General features: G+C 38.8%; 3 protein-coding genes across 4 annotated transcripts in view; 2 read left to right on the top strand and 1 right to left on the bottom strand.

The window, feature by feature from the left end:
• Nucleotides 1-8548, top strand: part of PKN2 (protein kinase N2) — a 70131-nt gene extending 61583 nt beyond the window's left edge. For both annotated transcript variants that reach the window (XM_060773888.2, XM_067467777.1), the window contains exons 17-22: nucleotides 470-532; nucleotides 821-897; nucleotides 3943-4085; nucleotides 4262-4369; nucleotides 5782-5862; nucleotides 5940-8548. In XM_060773888.2, the coding sequence (XP_060629871.1) occupies nucleotides 470-532; nucleotides 821-897; nucleotides 3943-4085; nucleotides 4262-4369; nucleotides 5782-5862; nucleotides 5940-6143 (676 nt within the window). In that variant the 3' untranslated portion in view covers nucleotides 6144-8548. The remainder of the gene's footprint in view (nucleotides 1-469; nucleotides 533-820; nucleotides 898-3942; nucleotides 4086-4261; nucleotides 4370-5781; nucleotides 5863-5939) is intronic.
• The window catches only part of LRRC8B (leucine rich repeat containing 8 VRAC subunit B), a 345263-nt gene that overhangs the window by 226418 nt on the left and 95351 nt on the right, over nucleotides 1-23494 (top strand). The gene's annotated exons all lie outside the window — the stretch shown is intronic.
• Nucleotides 13402-23494, bottom strand: part of GTF2B (general transcription factor IIB) — a 28922-nt gene continuing 18829 nt past the window's right edge. The window contains exons 3-7 of the mRNA XM_060773889.2: nucleotides 19573-19706; nucleotides 18381-18527; nucleotides 18115-18244; nucleotides 17127-17408; nucleotides 13402-13868 (exon numbers count right to left, since the gene is read on the bottom strand). Of these exons, the coding sequence (XP_060629872.1) occupies nucleotides 13735-13868; nucleotides 17127-17408; nucleotides 18115-18244; nucleotides 18381-18527; nucleotides 19573-19706 (827 nt within the window). The 3' untranslated portion in view covers nucleotides 13402-13734. The remainder of the gene's footprint in view (nucleotides 13869-17126; nucleotides 17409-18114; nucleotides 18245-18380; nucleotides 18528-19572; nucleotides 19707-23494) is intronic.

The following is a 23494-nucleotide window of genomic DNA, read 5'->3' as shown; positions in this document are numbered from 1 at the left end:
TTCCCATTGAAATACTAATAAATTTAAATTTGTTAAAATTGTTCTTCATTTTAATTATTGTATTGTTTTTAAGTGGATTTTGCATTACAAATAAAATATGTGCACTGTGCATAGGAATTCATTCATGTATTTTCAAATTATAATCCGGCCCTCCAACAGTTTGAGGGACTGTGACCTGGCCCTCTGTTTAAAAAGTTTGAGGACCCCTGCTCTAACTGAGGACCCCTAAAACTGAACTTCCGTCCATCTGCATCTGAAGCCCTGCCACTCAGTTATGTTTTTACTGCAAACTTTTACATCAAAATAAAGGAACAGGAAGAGACTGTTATTCAAAACAAATTAATTGGAAGAGACACTTGTTTAGCATTAACATTTTTTTTGAAGTCAGTTTCTGTTCAAGCTATTCTTTGCAACGGTATAACAAACTGTTAGAGTGGTGACAGCAAGCACATTGTTTCTTTCTGAACAGATTTTATGCTGCGTGCGTGGTTCTTGGACTGCAGTATTTACATGAGCACAAGATAGTTTATAGGTAAGTATTCAGAAGATGCAGATTGCTGTTATTCTTCACATTCTGCTGTCTGTATTTGATTGTCTTGTGTACTGTGGTTGCTCACATTAAACAAAAACATTTAGCTTTTCTTGGCAAGCAGAAAACTCTGCCATAAAATACCTTTCTAAAACCAGGGTTGCTTGCCCCAAACTAAGATATCTTAAATTTAGAAAAGAAAACTATTTAAAAAGGATTAATTTTTTGCAAATAGCATTTCTCTAGTGGCTCAAACCTGGCCATAACAAATGGTTTAAATTCTTTTTGTAGGGACTTAAAGCTAGACAACTTGTTGCTGGATACAGAAGGCTTTGTGAAAATAGCTGACTTTGGTCTTTGCAAAGAGGGTAAGTTTTTTTCTAAAGTAGTTGCCAGTGTTATGTATTACCACGCAGTTAGTCTTTTTATGGAAATGCCAGCCCACTCTTATCAGGTACTCTCTCAGATAAGCAGTTCCAGTCCTCACTTCCCCCTTTCCACTTTCCTTTCTTCTCCCATTAACTTTTAACATGCCATTGTAGAATGTTTCAGATTCATCTGTTTCAGATTTTGCTTTGTCTACGAGCAGATAGAGAAGGTCATGATCTATCTTTCTTGCTTTGTTTTAATTACATTACACCTTTCTCCTGGTTTCCAGTGTATGTTGCAAAGATAGAAGAGGAAACTATAGGCCTGTGGCCTTTAGCTATTGACTTTTAACTCTCTGGAGGTAAAGGGAGGTCTAGACCTCATAACTAGCCTCCTTCTTTCCCCTTAACTTTTTTAAGGGAGCGGCAGGTGAAAAAATAACCAGCTGTGTGATTTAGAGATAAGATTACTTTTAGTTTCTTGCAATCCCACATATAATTTGGCTTGCATAGGTGATCATGCAAAAAATTAAAGTGAAGGAAAGAACAACTATCTGAGGAGAAGTGTTTGGTGTTTATCAATGGAAATCTTTCTCACATCTAGGTTGCTGTGAGTTTTCCAGGCTGTATGGCCATGTTCCAGGAGCATTCTCTCCTGACGTTTCACCCACATCTGTGTCAGGCATCCTCAGAGGCTGTGAAGTCTGTTGGAAACTAGGCAAGTGGGGTTTATATATTTGTGGAATGTCCAGGGTGGGAGAAGGAACCCTGGTCTGAGGCAAGTGTGAATGTTGCAATTGACCACTTTGATTAACATTGAATAGCCCTGCAGATTCAAAGCCTAGCTGCTTCCTACCTGGGGGAGATCTTTGTTGGGAGGTGATTATCTGGCCCTGCTTGTTTCCTGTCTGGAATTCCCCTGTTTTTGAGTGTTTGTTATTTACAGTCCTGGTTTTAGAGTTTTTAAATACTGGTAGCCAGATTTCATTCATTTTCATGATTTTCTCCTTTCTACCAGTATTAAAAAACTCTAAAAACAGGACAGTAAATAAAGAACAACACTCAAAAACAGGTGAATTCCAGACAGGAAACAATCAGGACCAGCTAACACCTCCCAACAAAGGTCTCCCCCAGGCAGGAAGCAGCTAGGCTTTGAAGCTGCAGGGCTATTCAGTGTTAATCAAAGCGGTCAATTGCAACATTCACACTTGCCTCAGACAAAAGTTCTTTCTTGCACCCTGGATATTCCACAGATATATAAACCTTACTTTCCTAGTTTCCAACAAACCTCACAATCTCTGAGGATGCCTGAGTTAAAAGTCAGGAAAGAAAGCTTCTGGAACATGGACATACAGCCCAGAAAACTCACAGCAACCCAGTGATTCCAGCTATGAAAGCCTTAAACAACATATCCTCACATCTGTCTGGTATCTAAAAGATGCAGTTCCCCTTCAGATCTTTGTTTGGTCATAGCAATTCACTGAATTAATTCTATGAAAGATTGTGTATCTAGCCATTTATGTCCTATGAATATTGTTTAATTAAGCACCCATATTTTGTGAGTGTGCTTTCTTTTGCATGTTTTTGACAGTATTACGGATTCATTATCTCTAATCCAAATTCTGTCTAGCATATTTAAATGGCACAGAGTTGCTATTGTGTTGTTGGTGTTGTTTTCAGGTATGTACCTCAGTTGTGTGTTCTCAGTAAAACATTTTTGTAATAAAATCCAGGAAGACATTAAAAAACCTCTCTAAGCTCAGGGACTCTAAAAACAAGGCAAACCCCCCCCCCCCCCACACACACACACACATACAGAAACACTCTCCATAGAGAAAGATTTTGGCACTATGTTGGTCCCCTAGCTTTTCACAGTTGTCCACTTCTGCTGTAGGAACAATGTAGCACCAGTATTAAAGGAGCTACTCCTGCTTCCATACACATTGGATTTGAATTAATGATGTTGGTGAGGACATTCAAAGCTCTAAATGGCTTTGAATATTTTATACTTGAAGACGTGCCTATCCTTGACTGGGATCTGTCGGAGATGCCATCCTCTGGAAGCAACATAGTACAAGAGTGCATAGGAAAGGGCTATCACTATTGTGACAATGCAGTTGTGGAATAATTGTCTCCTAGAGGTCCTGCAGGTGCAAACACTGGTGTCATTCTAGGTTCAAGTCAAAACATGGTTTTTAGGAAATCCTTTGGAGCTTACAGGAAGACCCCCTTTTCTATGGTTTCATTTGCCCATAGTCCCTGCTTTTTGGAGTCTTTGTGAGCATTTCTGAGGCCTCCAGTATGACTCTTTGGTACACTTAGCCCAGAGGTTAACCTCCTGCCTTCAGGCATCTGTACACGTATCCAAGGAAGCTAGGAGAGAAAGTGTATTGTCGAAGGCTTTCATGGCTGGAATCACAGGGTTGTTGTAGGTGTTTCAGGCTGTATGGCCATGTTCTAGAAGCATTCTCTCTTGACGTTTCGCCTGCATCTATGGCAAGCATCCTCAGAGGTTGTGAGGTCTGAAATGTCTTCACAATGCAGGCAAAACGTCAGGAGAGAATGCTTGTAGAACATGGCTATACAGCCTGAAAAACCTACAACAACCTAGGAGAGAAATGTTGAGGGCAGATCAGTAGTAGGTGGGAGGGAGGCTCCTCCAGAAAACAGGAAGTGTTGTTTCCAAGCCCCCTTTAACTCTGTACCAAAGCCTATGTTTTGGGGGCACAGTTGACTCAATGGGTTAAGTTCAAACGAAGCTTGAAAATATAAGATTTGGTACTATCTGTGGTTTCAGGTGTCCACAGGGGTCTTGGAAGTTATTGTCTGCAAATAAGTGGGTCTTACCTATTTTATTCAGATCTGCACATGTGCTCTAGTTTAAAATATTTCAAACTACTTCAGCTGTCTTGTTTTGATGCATTAAACTTTTAATATTCTTTGCGTCTTACATAGATAATTCCTTTTTATATTATTGGTTAAAGTAATTTTATTGTATACCACTTTAGGGTTATAAGTATTTTAATTAATTAATAATCTTTGCAGGAATGGGATTTGGTGACAGAACGAGTACTTTCTGTGGCACTCCAGAATTTCTTGCTCCAGAAGTATTGACAGAAACATCTTATACAAGAGCTGTAGACTGGTGGGGTCTCGGTGTTCTTATCTATGAAATGCTGGTTGGTGAGGTAAGCTTCACAAAACAAAGCTATTTCCTTTATCTGTCTGTGGAGGGCATTTGGATCTACATTTGGAAGGGACCTGGTGCATGCAGGACTGTTAGCCTGTCACTTTCATCTGGCTGCTGGATTGTGAGCTAAACAGATTAAAATGTTAATTTCTGGAAATGGTTTTTTTCCCCCAGTCTCCTTTCCCAGGAGATGATGAAGAAGAGGTTTTTGACAGTATTGTAAATGATGAAGTAAGATACCCTCGTTTCCTTTCTACAGAAGCCATTTCTATCATGAGACGGGTGAGTGGTGACTGAAGTGTGCATGTTCCCTTTTTAATTTAATCTTTAACCATGTGTATAAAGAAAAACAATTGAGTTTTTTTGTAAAGCTTTAAACATCAATTTAATGTAAAAATAATTAGGTGCCCTATCAAAGTGTAACATCATAGTCATTGTGGTCTCTCATCACTCCTGCTGGATAAAACTGCCTTCATTCACTCTTCTGGCCATTATCACTAGTAGTACAGTGCTCTTGGTAAAAGCAGCCAGAAACAGTACCCTCTTACCTTCTAGAGGCATGTGAAAAAGACCAAAAGAGATGCCTGAGAGTAAGGCAGTAACAGTTGTATAGCAAAACAGAAGCAGAGAGAATTCAAGTACGCTGAATGTTGGCTCATGGAATACAGAGGTTTCCCATCCTTTATCAGTTCATCAGTCATTTGGAGTGACCTTTTTGTGTCGGCTCACTCTGCAAAGAGGCCTTATTCAGGAGGTAATTTACTGCGGAAGACTGTTTGGATTTATTATGGCTTCTTGTAAATGAGATTGAGAGTATTGTGTGTCACTGTACCTTATTTAGAACTAATTTTTCCAAGTTAAATTTGATTTTTTCCCAATATTTTTTATTACATTTTTTGACAATAAAACACACAGAAAGAAAAGCAGTGATACTTATAAGTACATGAACATAGATATAATTGGACAATGATTATTAACAAACATACATATCTACCACTAACTCTAAAACAACAAACATACACATAAATTAGTGTTAAAAGTGGATTTCCAGCTTCTCTTTTGTCGGGTTTCTCTAGAAATGTAGCATTTTTTACTTCTGTTTGCTTTAACATTTACAAGTGAATATCCCAACCGTTTATGCCTCCAGACCTGTAGATAGTCTTTTCCTCAGATTATATTGATATAATAGGTTTCCATTCTTCTGAAAATGTTTCCAATGATTTATCCTTCAAAAATGTTAATTTGTCCATTTCTGTTATTTCCTGTATATTTACTATCCAGTCTTCTATAGTTGGCATCTCTGTCATTTTCCACTTTTAAGCATATTCTTGCAGTATTCTCTCACATTCCTTTTTTTCATTTGATTGTCCAATAGTCCTAGTAATGTCAGTTTTTGCTTGATTGTTGTTTAACGAATTGAGTTGGGTTTGATTTTAATTACTATGGGTTTGGATTTAGTTAGGCTTTATTTATATTACTTTGTTTAGTTTGTGATTTAAGCTTCACTAAATCGCCCCTGGGCTGAAAGGCAATATATACTAGTACTGAGTGTTATTTAATCAATTGGAAAGGCAAGACATGTATCTTAAAGATCATTTTTAATTTACCCATCTGTAGCAAAAATTTGATAGTCAAGGAAATCATAGCAGGAAACTCGAGTCTCCATTTGACAAAGTTCTTGATGCTCTTTTCAGCTTCTGAGGAGAAATCCAGAACGACGCCTTGGTGCTGGCGAGAAGGATGCTGAAGATGTCAAAAAGCATCACTTTTTCCGGGTGAGTGACAATGGAAGTGTGGTTGTGGTCTGGCAATATCCTGTAGCAGGGAGCTTAACCTGTCCTCTCCTTTACAGTTGATCGACTGGAACGCATTACTTGCCAAGAAGGTGAAGCCTCCTTTTGTTCCCGTCATAAGAGGAAGAGAAGATGTTAGCAATTTTGATGACGAATTTACCTCAGAAGCACCTATTCTCACTCCACCCCGGGAGCCTAGGATACTTTCTGAAGACCAGCAAGACATGTTCAGAGACTTTGACTACATTGCAGACTGGTGTTAATCCTTTAGACACTGTGAAATCGTAGCCGATAGGTTCATCAGAAACAGCATTCTCCCACTTCCCTCCCTTGTTGAGAACAGGACCAGTCTCTGGATTGGGCTCTGTGCTGCCTGTAGCTTCTGATTTTTAAATCATATGAAGATTTTTTTTGTAAAAGTACTGTTTTTAATACACACGAGGTCTGGCCTCTTTGTTTTTGTATATATATATATTTTAATCTTGAGCACTGGAAAGCAATTTTTGTGCAGCTCCTTAAGCTGAATTGGTGGGTACAGGCCCTGACCCATTCTCATATGGGCACACGCTTGTACTGTATCTTTATTTTTTCACAGCAGAAAACATTGGAGAAAAAACATGCCTTTAAGAAGTGGAACAGCAACCAGAAACTGATCTAGACTGATAACCATCTGTCCAGGCCACGTTTTAATGGAAGGAGGCAAAAGCTGTCAGTCCTTTACAAGTAAAAAATGGTTATAAAATCCAAAAATTTACAGGCCGAAAAACTGTTAAGCACATTATTGACTTGACTTTAAAAAATAATGAGGATTTACAAATGATGCCTTATTTTGTAAGCTTGTTATGGTATTTATTGGGGGAGTTGTTTAAAAGCCTTACTTACGTAAAACAAACAATATAAGTGCTTCCATTTCTAAAACAAGGGGGAGTGGGTCAAATCCTGAAACGTTTACCAAAGTCACATGCCAAACAAATTATGCCTTTTATTTAAACACTGTTCAGAAACAACCAGCAGATAAGAAGAATGTAAATAATTTAGAATGTCTCCCCGGTCCTAACTGGATCTACTTTCAGTGTGTATATCCCCCGCCCTTCCCCCCCCCCCCCCAAAGTACAATCATTGTTCTGTTCTTTAGAAGTCATAACTGTTCCACATTATGTAATACATAATACTGATTTCCTAAAATCTACTGCCTAGCCATGTTGGTCATCTTACATTTGCTGATTTAGTGTTACCATATCATCTTTAAAGAACAAGGATCCTTTGCGTATACATGTAATATACATGTGCATTTGGGATTTCTGGTATATTTTTGTTTCAAGATACAGGTGAACTGTGTACCACTTCCTTTAAGTTTTTGTCCAGTGGGCTCCGTGAATGTATTGTTGAATTCAGATTTAATAGGGAAATGTACTTTTATACATCTTTCAAGCCGCTAAATTCCATCATTTTCATTGGCAATTAACTGAAAATAAGGGTAAAAGCAATATGTTGCAAGAGAATGTATAAATATTTTTGATAAAAACATGTATATTTTAAGCCTCTTAACACAATGCTGTACCTCAAAAGTTAAAATGTCTTTGACCAGATACTGTGTGCTCCGTACAGACCTATGTAACTATTGACAAATACTCTGCTTAAGTTTGGCTGTGGAAAATGACATTCCACTTTCCCCATCTTCTTGAAATTGGTTCCTGCTATCTGCCTCATCCCCAGCTAGACTAGAATGAAGAATTTGTGTGAGGTATAAAGTCACTCATACTTACTGATCGTACTGGAATGTTTCTCCCTTAAAATAAATAGCAATCACTTAATTAACCATGCTGACTTTGAATGGAAATAATGAGACTCCAATTCTTTTATAGTCTAAGGTTCATCCCTTCTCCCACTAAAATAGCATTTGGTTTGACTTGGATATTTTCAGAGGCCCACAAAACTACAAAGTATAACGGAATCACTAGACTAATGTACATGTGTAAGTTTTCCCAAAAGGGACAATGAATAACATAGTCACTCTTTTTTTTACAAAGTTAGGAATATTTGTAAACTGGTACTAAGAAATAGTACCATTTAGCTTGTTCTCAGGATGTTATTTCTTTTCGAGGACAAATAGCCTTTTTTTCTAATGAGAGAAAACACTACACACCTGAGGTACAGTCTGCTAGCCCCTTCCCCTTCCAAATTTGTGCTAGAGACAGCTGGGTCCCAAACAGGTGCTTCGCAGGTAAAAGTCCTACAGAAATAACCTCTTTTGTAAGTACATCTTGTACAGAAATGTTCATAATCTTAAGTGAATCATAAGCAAAAGCATTAGAGGCAGGGTATGTTCACACCATTAAGCTGAAAAGAAAGCACTAATTTTATCTAGTTTTGAAACATTTAGGCAAACTCAGATTTTAAACTCTAGATTGTAAATATATTTTGCTATACTTGTATGTGGCTGCTGAAGCACTTTGTAAAGAAACTAGGATATTTTAGAATGGTACACTATGCATTAAAATGAAACGTGCCTTTAACAATGTAATACTACAAACTGTCTTGCAGTTAACTATCAGATTAAAATTGAACTAGTGACATTTGTATATGAAAACATGATTTTTGGATTTGAATTCTATACTCTTGTGGATTTGATCTTTCTTTCGATAAAAATGATGTATGTAGAACTTTATTTGTATTACCTTTTCTTTTTTCAAGGCGGGGGAGAATCTAGTATTTAAACCTGGATCAATTACTGGTTGTTGAAGTAACTCAGGCAACCATGGTCCACTGACAACGTACACAGAGCTGCATAGAATCCTTGAGTTGGAAGATACCTCATGGGCCATCCAGTACAACCTCCTGCCAAGAAGCAGGAAAATCGCATTCAAAGTACTCCAGACAGATGGCCATCCAGCCTATGTTTAAAAGCCTCCGAAGAAGGAGCCTCCACCACACTCCGGGGCAGAGAGTTTCACTGCTGAACAGCTCTCATAGCATAGCTAAACCTCTGGTAGTAAATGATTTCGGCTCAGACCCTTGAGCAGTGTTCAGAGGTGAAATTGAAAGCCAAAGTAAAACTGAGTTGAGATCCTCTATTATAGTCATCTGATTGTGTGCCTTGGAGGTGTGTACATGTATGTGATAGGAACAGCCCATTGGCTGGCATAGCTTCTTAAATTCCTGAGATGTCTCAATGGAAGCCTGCTTGGAAGAATATCAGAGTAACTTCTTGAAATAGGAACAGGTTATTTCAGTATCCAGCATGGTTTTGACTGTATCCTCTGGTTTTTAAAGCAGCTCTCCTTGCCTTAATCAGTGGTTTGTCAGTGATTATCTCCTGATTATCTTCAAAGGACTTGGAATACTAGTCTTGATTGCCGTTTGAAAAGCAAAAGATTGCACAAATGTTCAACTTCTATACCTCAGGTGTTTCGCTGTGTGTAAGACACAAGCAATTAAGAGCAAGCAGCTGCTATACAAGGAGGGCTTCACCAAGGTGTATGTTTTCCCTTGACATTAAGTCTAGTCATGTCCAACTGAAGGATGTTGCTCATCTCCATTTCTAAGCCGAAGAGCCGGTGTCCGTAGATGCCTCCGTGGTCATGTGGCCAGCATGACTGCATGGAGCACCATTACCTTCCTGCCAAAGTGGTACCTATTGATCTACTCACATATGCATGTTTTCAAACTGCTAGGTTGGCAGAAACTGGGCCTAACAGTGGGAACTCATCCCATTCCCTGGATTCGAACTGCCAGCCTTTCATTTGGCAAGTTCAGTAGCTCAGCGCTTTAACCCATTGCACGGGCTATGTGGCCAGTATGTGTTACTGTTTAGAATTTGGAGAAAGTACTTGAGGGTCAATTCGTTTTCCACTCAAACTGCAGCTTCTTAGAATTATGTTAGGGTTATGATTAGTTAAGTAATGAAACTGAAATGGCAGTGGAATATCTTGTTAGAGGAGTGGGAATATTGCAAAATATTAACTTAAAAACCTCTTCATGACTGCTATGATGTCATGCAGGAAGAAGTATTTACTAATGGGATACATAACTTCTAAGTCTTGGCTGTTTAGTTAAGGTGGTTTTTTGGCTCATGCTTCCACAGCATAATTGCTAGAAAAAAATCAACAAGATGATACTGAAGAGCCAGTGCTTGGGAAAACATCACTGTAGAAAACTACCAGAAGGATGCCATTTTTGGTAATACTGTAGCAAACAATCCTGAATCTGGCTCTTAAGAATCCAGGTAAAGACTGTAAACTTGACATTTCATGGAGATGAAGCTTCCAGAAGAATAGAGCTGATGTATTATGTTGCTGAATTTTGTTTTGTTTTTAAAATGTATAATGTCAGCTTCCATGCTGAGCAGATTCAAGATCTAAATAAACTCAGACTTCTTTCTACCATCTACACTCCCTCGCTCATACTATTATGGCTTAAGAATGCTGCTGGAGCAGTGAGAAAACAAAAATAGCACTGGCCTAAATTAAGCTGTCTCCAAAATGAGGCAGATGGTTTCTAGGGACAAAGGGGTTCTATTTTAAATTCACATCCATCAAAATATTGTTGCAATCCTTACTCCTGCTTATTTCCAACATTCTATCATATTGCTTACCAGTAGGCCATAAGGAACGGTTTTGCACTTCTTGCACACACTTAATAGCAATTGGGCTAATTTAAATCATCTTTGCCTGTTTGCCCACAATTCACAGTACACAACTTATAAAATCTAATCAGAACTATCATGATAGTGAGAGGTAAATGTCAGATTCTACTTATAATAAGCATTTCTTTGTGGCTTGACTTCTGAGATGAGCTAGTTGAGCATTGTATTGTCGAAGGCATTCATGGGTAGAATCACTGGGTTGTAGGTTATTCGGGCTATGTGGCCATGTTCTAGAAGCATTCTCTCCTGACGTTTCACCTGCACCTATGGCAGTCATCCTCAGAGGTTGTGTGATCTGTTGGAAACTCCCAACAGAGCCACTCCAGAGAATTTTTAGTTGCTGTGGGCCTCTACTTAGGAATGCATATTCAGGCACTTCAACATGGACTGGGGGATAGTTTTGGAAATTGTACATCTCAAAGAATCCTGGGGCAAAAAATAGCCCTTAAACCTATTGCAAGTACTCACACTAGGTTTAGAGAATAGCCTACATATCCAACAGGAATAGTCTTATCCATTCTGTTTATCCTGACCTATCAAGATTTGCAGAACTGACCTCACCTAAACTAGAAATATCTGTACGCAGGTGATATATAGGTGAAGTAATATAACAATACTTTTAATACATACATACATATTTAGCCGGGGTAGGGACGCCTAAGCATTTTTTCCCCTTTTAATGAAGCCATTCCCCATGAAGGCAATAATACCTGAGAGAGATCAGCAGTAATCCTTGCATACAACCTGAAAGTGACTGCTCCCAACTCAGCTCTTTAACACTTCTAACTTTGCTCTCATGGAGTTCTCAGATCCAGGTTCATTAGATACTATATTTGAGTGTTGCAATTTTTCTGATTAATATTAATATTGCAAAACGCCCTGGTAATATTTACTGAAATTTGGCTTACAAATTTATCATATCAAGTAATTAATCAGTACCTCCAGATGGCATTACAGGGTTAGTACAACTCTGTGCTATTAAATATAATTCCATGGTATTTATGTCTGTCACTTGCAGTGACTGCTTCCCAGTAAGTGGGGCAGAAGGACCAGGATTCACTGTAGCACCATAGCTATGGTGCTTCTGGATCCTATACATCAGGGGTCCCCCCCCCCAAACTTTTTGAACAGAGGGCCGGGTTACAGTCCCGCAAACTGTTGGAGGGCCGGATTATAATTTGAAAAAAATAATGAATTCCTATGCACTCTGCACATATATTATTTGCAGTGCAACCCTCCCCCCACCCCCCCCCCCAAAAAATCAAAAAACAAAAACCCACATTTCTATATAAATAAAATGTAATGTTCATTTGTGGGATTAACAGAACTCAAAAACCACTGGACGAATTGACACCAATTTTGGACACGACACCTAACAACCCAATGTATGTCCTTCACACAAAAAATTGATTTTGTCATTTGGGAGTTGTCGTTACTGGGATTTATAGTTCAACTACAATCGCAGAGCATTTTGAACCCCACCAACGATGGAATTGAACCAAACTTGGCACACAGTTCTCCCATGACCAACAGAAAATAATGGAAGGGTTTGGTGGGCAGTGTCCTTTGGTTTTGGAGTTGTAGTTCACCTGCCTCCATGAATCACTGTGGACTCAATGATAGATCTGGACCAAACTTGGCACCGATACTCAATATGTCCAAATGTGAACACTGGTGGCTTTGGGGGTTGTATTTGCTGGGATTTATAGTTCACCTGCAAACTTGGCACTGATGCTCCAAATGTCCCAAACCTTTTCACAGCGGTGCTGCGGGGGCTTGTTCTCCCGGCGCGGCAGGGAGTGGAGCGGGAGGTGCCTCGTGGCCGCGGAGAATAGAGCAGCTGGAGCAGTGGTGCCGGGTGGGCGTGGCCAGGGAAGCCGGCGTTCCCTGGCCACGGCCACCCAGTGCTGCTCCATCACTTTGGGACACCCTCTGCTCCAGCCGCTCTCCCTGTGTGGAAGGCAGAAGCCTCCCAACTGCAGAGGACCCAGCTGGGAGACTTCTCCCTTCCACACAGGGAGAGCGGCCGGAGCAGAGGGTGTCCGAAATTGGTGAAGCAGCACCGGGTGGGCGTGGCCAGGCCAGGCCAGGCAGGCCAGAGAAATGCCCACGGCGGGCCGCATACGGCCCATGGGCTGTAGTTTAGGGACCCCTACTATACATGATTCTGGCCTACATACATGCCTTATTAGTAACGGTGTACTAGTGTTTTAGTGGAGCCGAATGATATCCTAAACACTTTTTTTAAAAAAACCATATTTACAGGATAAGAACAGACATTCTGAAGTACTCTAAACCAAGCAGTAGCACTATGTAACATGATTTTTGTTCCTGGGTTATAAATGTTATTTCCTAATTGGTTCTATCATTGAAACATGGAAAAGGTTTATTAAACTGCAGAAACTTTGTTTTTGCGAGACATCCTGCAGCACATTTTGCTGGTTATTCAATGAGCATCTCATAAGAGTTACAACCAATTTAACATTGTTTGTGGCAGTCACAGAAATGAAATTTCTGGAGCAAGTAGTGCACAATTAAACAGGAAATAACACTTTCAAACTAGGAACAGGGAAAAAAATCAAATTTTGTTACATAGTGTAATTAAAGAAATCAGAAGTTGCCATTCACGAGTGCTTGAAAATCAAGCAATTTACATATAACAGTTCAAACCTATGCTTCCATTTTCAAAACAGAAGAGCATGTTTTCTCTGGTTCAGACTGTCTTCCAGTACATACCATGTTTAATCAAAATAATACTTATCAGGGAACTTGAACAAGATACAGTTCAATAGAAAACTAAATAAATGTTTTACTTTTTCCAAGGCTGTATTTATTTAGAATAAGGTCACATAAATTGAAACTTGTAAGACAGTACATGTTTTTGGAAAACTGTTTATTCAAGGAGTAGAATTTGACACATTTTCCAAAATACATTTTACTAGGTCTCTACAAAAAAAATTCAGTACATACAATAGGACATGAAGTTTTTTGCAGTGGTTGTTAAATAGTTACTTTCACTAATATATACATAAAATATGCCACAAAAGTATCTTGTTTACAAGTGGAATGTGTGCTCCAACTTCTTTCTCTCTTTATCCCCACATCCTTTAATCAGTTCCACAACTTGAAGGCTCAGCTGTACTGCTTTTATACACCATTGTAAGTAAAAAAAAAGATTTTAAAAAACCTTAGAAACAACCTTATCAATTTTACAGCTGTGGCAGTTTGTCCACTGGGGTGTCAAATTTGAAATCTGATGGGAACAGATCTGGAGCCCTTGGGTAAATCAGCCGATATGATTGCCTGATTGTAACGTCAGCAACGCCAGCGATGTCTCCAATTTCTGAAACAAAAGCAAAGGGAGGTAAGGTGTTAGTTTTCAGGAAGCATTATTCTTAAATTAGTAAATAGTGATGCATCTTGAACACACAGTTCTTGACGGTCTGCGAAACTGCTTTGAGAAACAGATTACTTTCCAGAAACCTCAACATAAACCAGGGAGCAAAGTAGTGATTACAGTCTCCTTGTGGAGATAAAAAGTGGGATATATTATTTATTTATTTACTTTGCTTATATACCGCTGTTCTCAGCCCGAAGGCGACTCACGGCGGTTCACAATAAATAAGAACAGCAAAAGTTCAATGCTACAGTGTAAAAAACAGTTAACAACCTAACACATTACACAATTAATAAACAATTACTACAATAACCTTTCACTATCGTCAAATCATCAAAAATATAATCCAGATTTGTCATCCATTGTTCCATTCCTATGTTCATTACCAATCATTACACTGATTATTCGAACGCCTGCTCAAACAACCAGGTCTTCACTTTTTTGCGGAATACCATTAGAGATGGTGCTAGTCTAATGTCTAATATAAACAATATAAACAATAATGATGACGATGATGATGATGTTTGTGGGGGGGGGGGGGGTTAACACGTAAAACTATGTTGGGAGTTCCAAATCCAGACTGACAGTTTTGGAGCACAATACTCCTGACCTCATGATCATGGGAAAAAAACAAAGTATGGATTGTTGATATTGCAATCCCAGGCAAAAGCAGAATTGATGAGAAGCAACTGGAAAAGCTTACATGATACGAGTATTTAAAGACTGAACTGGGATGGCTCTGGCACAAGCCAATAAAGGTAGTCCTGGTGCTTAAAGACCTTGGACTGCACTTAAACACAATAGGAGCTGACAGAATTACCATCTGTCAGCTGCAAAAAGCCACCCTACTAAGATCTGCACACATTATTCCCCGATACATCACACAGTCCTACACACTTGGGAAGTGTCCAACGTGTGATCAAATACAAAAGACAGCATAATGATCTTGTTTGCTGTGTTCTAATCTTGTGTATCAAATAATAATAATGAAATGAAAATTTTCCTAGGACACCCAGCTTGAAAACTGACCTTACTGCTTGTGCTCAAACGCTGCCATTTATTTCCAGTTAATTCTGAATCTAATTCAAAATGCAAGTATTTTTGCTGTAAACTAGCCACTTCACCACACTAGCGAATGAATCCACTGTAAATCCAGTTTCTGCCTCCTGCAGAATTCTGGGGTTTGTAGTTTAGTAAGGCGGTTAAAGTTCCTCCCTAAACTACAAACCCCAGAATTCTGCAGGAGGCAGCAACGGGATTTGAAGTGGATTCATTCTCTGGTTAGCATGATCAATTTACTTGCCCAAGGAACTGGCAAATTGTTTTTTCTATTCAATGTTTGATGTTTTGTTTTATGTCGGTTATAACAGGCTGTGTTTTATTTAATTTTAGTTGTTAAGTCATAATTCGTGTTTATATGTTGAGTTGTTTAAATTTTGTTAATATGGATGTATTGTTGTTGTGTTCGGGCACTGAATGTTTGCCTTTTATATTTGGAATCCGTCCCGAGTCCCTCCAGGGAGATAGAGCGGAATATAAATAAAGTATTATTATTATTATTATTATTATTATTATTATTATTATTAGAAACACAACATTATGAGTCCACAGCAGACAAGATCACTCTGCTGGCTGTTGTATTGGATCACACTCTGCTGGCTGTTGTATTGGATCACACTTTCCAAGTGTCTAGGACTGTGTGATGTATTGACGAATAATGCGTGCAGATCCCAGTAAAGTGGCCTTCTGCAGCTGCCAGATGGCAATTTTGTCAGTGCCAATTGGGTTTAAGTGCAGGCCAAGGTCTTTAGGCACGGCACCCAGTGTGCCGATCACCACTGGAACCACCTTGACTGGCTTGTGCCAGAGTCTTTGCAGTTCAATCTTTAAATCCTCATATTATGTCAGCTTTTCCAGTTGTTTCTCTTCAATCCTGCTATCATCTGGGATTGCAACATTGACGATCCATACTTTTGTTTTTTAACACAATCGTGAGATCAGGAGTATTGTGCTCCAAAACTCTGTCAGTCTGAACTCGGAAGTCCCAGAGTAGTTTGACGTGTTCTTTGTTGTTGTTGTTGTTGTTGTGATGAGGCCCTAGGAGTGGCCTTTCAGTTATGCATATGTAAAAATACAGGATGTTTGGAACTGTGGACTAGTAGCTGGGAAGCACTACGGTTCTCAATTGTTGCTTAAAACAGAGCTTCTTAAACTCTTTCCACTCATGACTCCTTTCTGCTCCAAAATTTTTAACATGACCCCAAGTATATAGGTATATAAATAAGTATAAAACCAAACATTTACTGATAAGGAATCAGAATTTGCAATACTTGCCAAATAGGCTGATTTTCCTTTTTATGAAGTACAACAAGCATTTTCTGCAGAGTCCACTGTAAACATTGACTGCTGTTGCCAACAGATTGGTGTAAATGAGTGCTGTTCAGAAACCTTTTATCACTGTCAACTTTTTATGACCCCAACACTGAACCAAGGAGATTATTTGGGATTAGGACCCGCAGTTTTAAGAAGCAGTGGGGTCTGGACACTCCTCCATGTCCTTCATTGGGACTGGAATTTGCCCAAAAAGGTTCTGTTGAGCCAGTTCTTTGCAAGCTTCTCTGATACTGAGCTTCAAGGGTCTATTTTTTAAAACTCAGGTTGAATGCCATCCTCTTTTCATGAACCACTACAGCTGTTGTTCAAATTCAGCAGCAACTACAAGAGTTTTGAAGTGTCCAGGGGATCTTCCCACACTAGAGAAAAGGACACCTCACTAGTCGATGTCACGCAAAGAAGCCAAACCATTTGAGGGAAATGGCAACTGTAAAAATGGGCTGATAGTCAGAAGCCCATGGAATCTGCTTCAGATCTAAAATAATAAGAGGGGTCTCTTGCTTATAATTTTTTTACAAAGAGATACGTTTCTGTCATCACTGACTCTGACCATATAATTTGGTGTAGGCGAAGCCAAGTGAGTGAATTCTAAGCAAAAGAGCTATGATGTCCACAGCACATTGGACTCTGGCTGGGCAAACAACAGCCACATAATTAAACCCGAAATGTGAAGTAATACAGCCAATGAACACGGTATCTCTAAGACCAAAACTTGAACACCAGCCAATTCTATCATGTAAGAGAGCCTCCTCGTTTCAGAGGAATGGCTACTCCTGGCATAAAGGAAGCAAGATTTAGTAGCAATGTTACCTTTCTGAGTCCTCTTCTCTGCTGAGGCCTGTGAAGCCATATAAATAGCTGCAGCTGCAACTGAGATGGGGCTCCTCCCAGGAACCAGGTCCAATTCCACTGCTTTGCGAGCAATGTGTGTTGCAGCCATCTGGACTTGCTTAGGAAGACCCAAGTTTGAACAAAATCTGGACATGAAATCTCCAGTTGTGATCAAATCCACACTGGTTTCCAAGGCTTTCAAGATGAGCTTAAAACACCGGCCTATTTCCTTTTTGGAAATTCTTGAGACAGCACATATTTCTAAATAAATACCAAAAAAAAACACTAGTGAGATTACCACTAATTAAGGCCAATTTCCCCTGCTTCATTCCTTAATATTCCCATGGTCAGCCACTTATATTTTCATACAACAAACACATAATTCACTTTATGTAATGTATCAGCAGCTATACACAAGAAAACAAATAATATATGGGTGCTGAAAAATATTCTAGAGGCCTAAAATACAACACAGGTTACATTTCTACAGACTTAAAGCAAGTACTGTAGAAATCATTGAAGTTTTAAGGAAAGGTGAACAATATTATGCTACCAAGCATTCAAAAACATTCCAGAAAGAGTTCTATATAAGCAGAAATTGTGCTAACATATGTCAGTTGCAGTTTGCTCTAAACTGTCTTTTGAAAATTTCCTTGTTGTAGAAAGTTGTAATGTACTTAACAGGACATGCCCCTTGCCCACCCTCATCTACTTAACACATACATTTCTGGGCACATCTAAACATCATCCATCTGGCCAATTTCTATCCAATCATTCGAAGTCCTACATTTAACAGAATAACATATTCACCTTTGCAAAAGGGAAGCTCATAGAAAACAAAGTCAGCTCATAGAATTAGAGGATTAGTTTAACTGTTCCTGGCCAATAAAAAATACAGTGGCCATTTGCACCAGTCAGACATATGGCAGTGGAGAGTATTTGGACGCTCACAGTACTGCTAGCTTACCTTTAAATGTCCTAGGAACCCCCTCTTGTCTGCAGGCAATGTAGAGACAAGCGGAGGCAATGGCATCATTACTTCTTCCCTTCAGGCTCTTCTGTTCATACACTTGCTTGAATAAATTATTTGTTCGATCCTTCGAAGCAAGCAGACAAAATTTAATTAACTCCGGGCCATTTAATTAGCAATAATATCAAAAATTCATGTGCTCATTATATTATGCTAACTAAGTAAACGCCAGAACAATTTAAGAGAAAGAGGCATGAACTTACAACTATATTTCGGGGGAGGTTGATTCTGTCGGCCATGCTGGCAATTTCTTTGAATGCGTTCATCATTGCGCGATCAGAACTGCTCATGGTCCTGCGGTTTTGATACTTTGAATTCCCAAATTCATCAAAACTGGCTGCCCCTGTGCCCTGCAGAAGAAGGGTTCACAAAACATCAGAACTCATTGAATATGAGTCTAATATATTAAGAGCCTTTTTGTGTGTGATGGGTGGAGAAGGGGAGGCACTCAAATATGTTCTAACCAGCACCTTTTATAATTTCTCAGTAATAAGATAATTAAAAATTACAAATGGTACAGCCTTTAGGTAGCTGTTATAGTTTTGCTTATCTTATCAGTATTAGAAGCCTATATGGGACTGCACCACCCTACTTATTACATATGAATCTGACAGGTAACACCTATGTACAGAAACAGAATATGTCATCATAAAGGCTTCCCATAGAAGTCAGATATGTATTTTATTATGGTACAATGTTGTCCCAACCATTGCTTTTACTCATTTTTCAAAGACTATTCCTCCTCTGAGCATTTAGCATCTTCATGAAGGAACTGCCTACAGTCCTATTCTCCTGAGAATGGAAGATCACGGTGGCAAAAACAGGAAGCTCCACAATTGTACCAAAGATAAGCAAAGCATTATGCCAATGTGACAGTTTCAAGGATGATACAGCTGAGATGGAATGCATTTCCAAGCATCTCAACTCCAACTCCAAGTCACCTAAGGAAAGATCTGATCAGCTGACAAAGCAAACATTAGTCAAGGATCCATCGATTAAGGAATTAATGTAATCAAATTATAATACAGTCTTAAGTCTCACAACAAAGCGCAGCATTAATTGTTATATGGCGACAGAAAGGGAGATGGAATCTTCTGAAAAGGGGCACAGACAGCAAAACAAACTCCACAGGGATGTTAGCCCTTTTCTATAATATCCAAAGCTTTAAAAAATACACATTTTTGACTGGAGTTGCACTATAAAAATGCACCTGTTCTGACTTACCAGCAAATTCAACTTAAGAACAAACTTACAGAACCAATCTTGTTCATAACATGGGAACCGCCTGTACTGTTATTATTTATTTTATTTTTTGGATTATGAAATAAAGGGCTGGATCAAAACTTCTTGTTTTGTGCATTAAACAGAAAGAAATTGTATGATTAAATATCTTACCTTGCCAATCATTGTAGTCAAGTCTCCATCACTCAGGAGAGGATTCTGGGTGTCTCCAACTCGGGATGGGTCTTTGGTTGCTTTGTCATTGCTGAACGTTCGCCATTCTGACCCTACATCAATGACTCTGTCACCTGAATATGTAAAAAGGTTATATTATAGTTTCTTCCTTTTGAAACCTACCCATACATTTACAGAAATAAAGTCTTCATAATTGTTTCACTATGTAGTATAGCAAAAATGGCAGCAGAGGGGGAGTACATATTACAAAATTAATATGTGAGCAAGAGTGTGTGTTAGTGAGACTTCTAGGGTGTGATGTCTATGCTAGCAAACCTGTGATGATACTTGGACAATGATACTATTTTGTCATTGGCAATTTAAGCACTTCTAAGGGTATGACATCAATTCTCAGCCCAAGATGTTTTCAGGAAGTAATCAAAACTGAATTGGTCAGAAAGGAGCTACCAACCTGCACCACAGACACCAAAAGCTGAAGGTTTTTTTTCCCACATGAACTCAAGAAAATAACTAGGTAAGAGCATTTAGTATAACAGCTTCATAGCAGTGTGCAAAGGGAGGTTCTTGAGGACAAGAATAATTATTCTTAAGAATTATAGCTAGCTTCAAATGTTTCCTCCGTTCGGTGAGAATGAGAGTTTTTTTTGTATATTGTCCAGATTTTTTTCAAACCATTTTTTATGAAAAAAAAAAAAAAGCTTACATTATCAAACTCTGCTGTACGGGCAACTGTACAAAACTATTTTCTGCATGCAGGCACCATTTTTGAACCTAAAACAAGCCTTCTGTGCAACCATTTCATTTCACAAAAGCATCTCCAAATATGAGGAATTTCACACTGGTTGGCCATTTTGTTGAGACACCATTTCCCACCAAAAATAAATAACTTCTGAGTCTTCTTTAAATGCCTAGCATGCAACTAAATTCAGAACTTGGGAACAGCTCAGAAAGACATTGTGGCTAGTGCAAAATTGCCTTACATTTGTATAGGACCCATTTTCACAAACCTCACACATGACTAATTAAATATGGCAAAGATAATCAGAATTGGAAGCCCAAACAGAAGAATCTGAGGCAGAGTTCATGAAAAACACATTTTACTAAGTGGTTCAAACTGATAGTTGTTTTTTTCATGGACGTGAAAGGAATCATTATGTGTTTATCAAACTGTTACCCTAAACTTCTTTCAGTATTAATAAAATGTACTTGATTTAAATATATTTACAGGTTATTAGACTTCAAGCTTAAGATAAGGTAGTCTTTCTGTTAACTACTGTAGATTTCTTGAATGAATTTATAAGCTTATTGAAAAAAAACACTAAAATTGATCATCTGTAATTTTTTTCAGTAAGGAAAGATAATCTCCTAAGGCCCTATTCAGAACTATTTCCTTTTGCAGAGTGATCCTTAATACAATTTTACAGTAAGCTCAATTTCAAAGTTCTATAACTATGGCCTCCCTAAAAAAAGTAGTAAAGTCAAGACTGTAGACGTAAGTGGAGAGAATGTGTTGGCTGTGTATCAAATTCCCAGTATGTGTATATGTGTGTGCATGTATTAAAGGTCTAGTTAGCATAAACTGTGAAAGCTGCTTTGCTGCTAATGAAGTGCACTCAGATACTCAGCTGCTGGCTTGTTATCAAGATATGTAGCAAAAGGAAATAATCAGTCATTAGCAAAGAATCCAGATATAGGCATGATTCATAAACCAAATGTGCCAAAGCAACTGGTATTATGAAGTTGCAGCTATTTTCCAAATTATGACTCAGAAAAGGCTTCCCCTCAAAGACAAGTCAAAAACCCTGGGAAGAACTAACAACTGGAACTCTCCATACTAGGTGCAAAAATGTCTTCAAGGAGAAGAAATATGCACTGCTTTACTCTGCCTATTCCAGAAATGTGAATACTGTAAAACTAGGTGGACCACACCGAGCAAAATTAAGATAGGCAAGGAATTGATGGTTTGAGGTGGCAGTTCTAATGGAAATACCCCAAACTTGTGTTGCAGAGACTGACCCAATGGAAATAATGTGCTATTGTTTCCACAGAGTTGTACAGGATGCAGCACAGTGGTGTCTAACTTAATGGTTATCTTTCGATCCAAAGAATTCAGAATGATGAATAGCCATTAGCATTTCTAGGAGCATAAATTATCGTACATACTTGCATATAAGCCAGCCTCGTGCATATGATAGGGCACAATTTGGGGCTAAAATTGCGGTTTTTGATACAACCTGTGGATAAATTGAGGGTCATTTTACATTGCGGTGGAAGCATGAATGCCATCTCAGCAGGCCAGTCACCCATTAATACCACCACCATTTCCCCACCTAGGAATTCAATAAAGACAGAAGCAGTACCACAAACGAGACAGTAGAGGGGATTGGTGCTTATTTCAGGTTCTCACAGGTGCTTTCTCCCGCTCCACTCAGAGAAAGGGATGGTTCCTTTTTTGTAAGAGTTAAAGTACAGTAGCTATAATGGCCCATAGTTTTGAGAGACTAACAAGCATGTCTAGATTTATACATGAGTATATAGGGTAAATAACTTATTTTATTGTGAAGAAATTGCCATTTTTAACCTGAAGCAGATACAGGCAGTCTCTGAGTTACAAACATCCAATTTGCTAATGACTCATAGTTAAGAACAGGGGATGATACAACGGGAAGTGAGATAAATCTGCCTCTAGGAAGGGAAATTCACTCCTGAAAGAGTTGTCATGGGGGAAAAGTGTCTCAACTGAAGCTTTATCATCAATTCTTGTTTTCCACAACAAGCAAATTTTTGAAAGGTTGGGGACTGCCTGCATATGGTTGTATCCAAAGCTAAGACTAGCAAGAAAAAATGTAATAAAACTGTTCAACTAGCAACTGTGCAAGCGCTAGCAAAACCTAGCCTCATGAATGAGTAAATGGTTGTTAAATGGCTCACACCAACAAAATCAAGGCACTGGATTTGGCAGTTGCAGAGAAAAGAAAATCAGAAAAGACAGAAATTCTGTTCTGGTGGAATGACCGTAGTGGACACAATCCATAGAAAAGGCTTCTCCCAGCCTGGAAGACTGCAATTCCCTTCCTTGTTCAGTAGATGTTCTGGACCACAAACCTGGAGAAGGCTCCAAAAGACTGCCAATAAAGGATATTAAGGGACTGATTTTTTGGAAAGGTGGGAGGGATATTACAAATGATGCAGAGATTCTATTCTTCAGGTCTTTCCTCCAGCTTTAATCACATAGGTGAAAATATTTTTAAAGCTTTTTAGAGAAAGACTGTAGCATACAGAGCAAGCCGAAGCTTTCCGACCATCCCACGTTATTCTTATGAGAGAATATCCTCCTCTTCTGGCCACTGTGTAAATATTTGATTCAACATTGTTCCTTCTAAGGCGTAGCTCAGCTTTGCTTTGAGACAAACTCCTGTCACTGTTTACTCCAGCTAAAAAAAGCCAAATGTACTTGAAATTCTGCTATCGTTTAAATAGAACACTGAGCAAGGCAATGATGTAATATTTTTCCACAGAAGTGGGAACGACTTATATGACTCACAAAAGGGGTCTGTCCTCTGGTGAATTATGCACCATTCCTTCTTTAATGACTCGCCTGCTCTGTCATTGCCAACTTTGGCAAAAACTGTAACTAGGGGATGCCAGGAGAACAAGCTGATGAACAAAAAGCTATTCCATGCATTAAATCTAACCAGCAGATATTTCGTCCATTTTTACTGACATGCCAGAGAAAATGTTAAGCACAATTCTAAAATAAATAAAAACATGGTAACAACAGAAACCACACATCCTATCTACACAAGGATATCAGCTACTGCAAATAATGAAAACATTAAACTGGTTCATGCCAGAAAGTATATTTGGTGGGAACTCATCAGTTCGTAGAGTAACATATATG

Source organism: Anolis sagrei, chromosome 4 (assembly GCF_037176765.1).
Source record: "Anolis sagrei isolate rAnoSag1 chromosome 4, rAnoSag1.mat, whole genome shotgun sequence".
Classification (NCBI taxonomy): Eukaryota; Metazoa; Chordata; class Lepidosauria; order Squamata; family Dactyloidae; genus Anolis; species Anolis sagrei.
The sequence above is the reverse complement of the archived record's forward strand: the minus strand, read 5'-3'. Positions and strand labels throughout refer to the sequence as shown.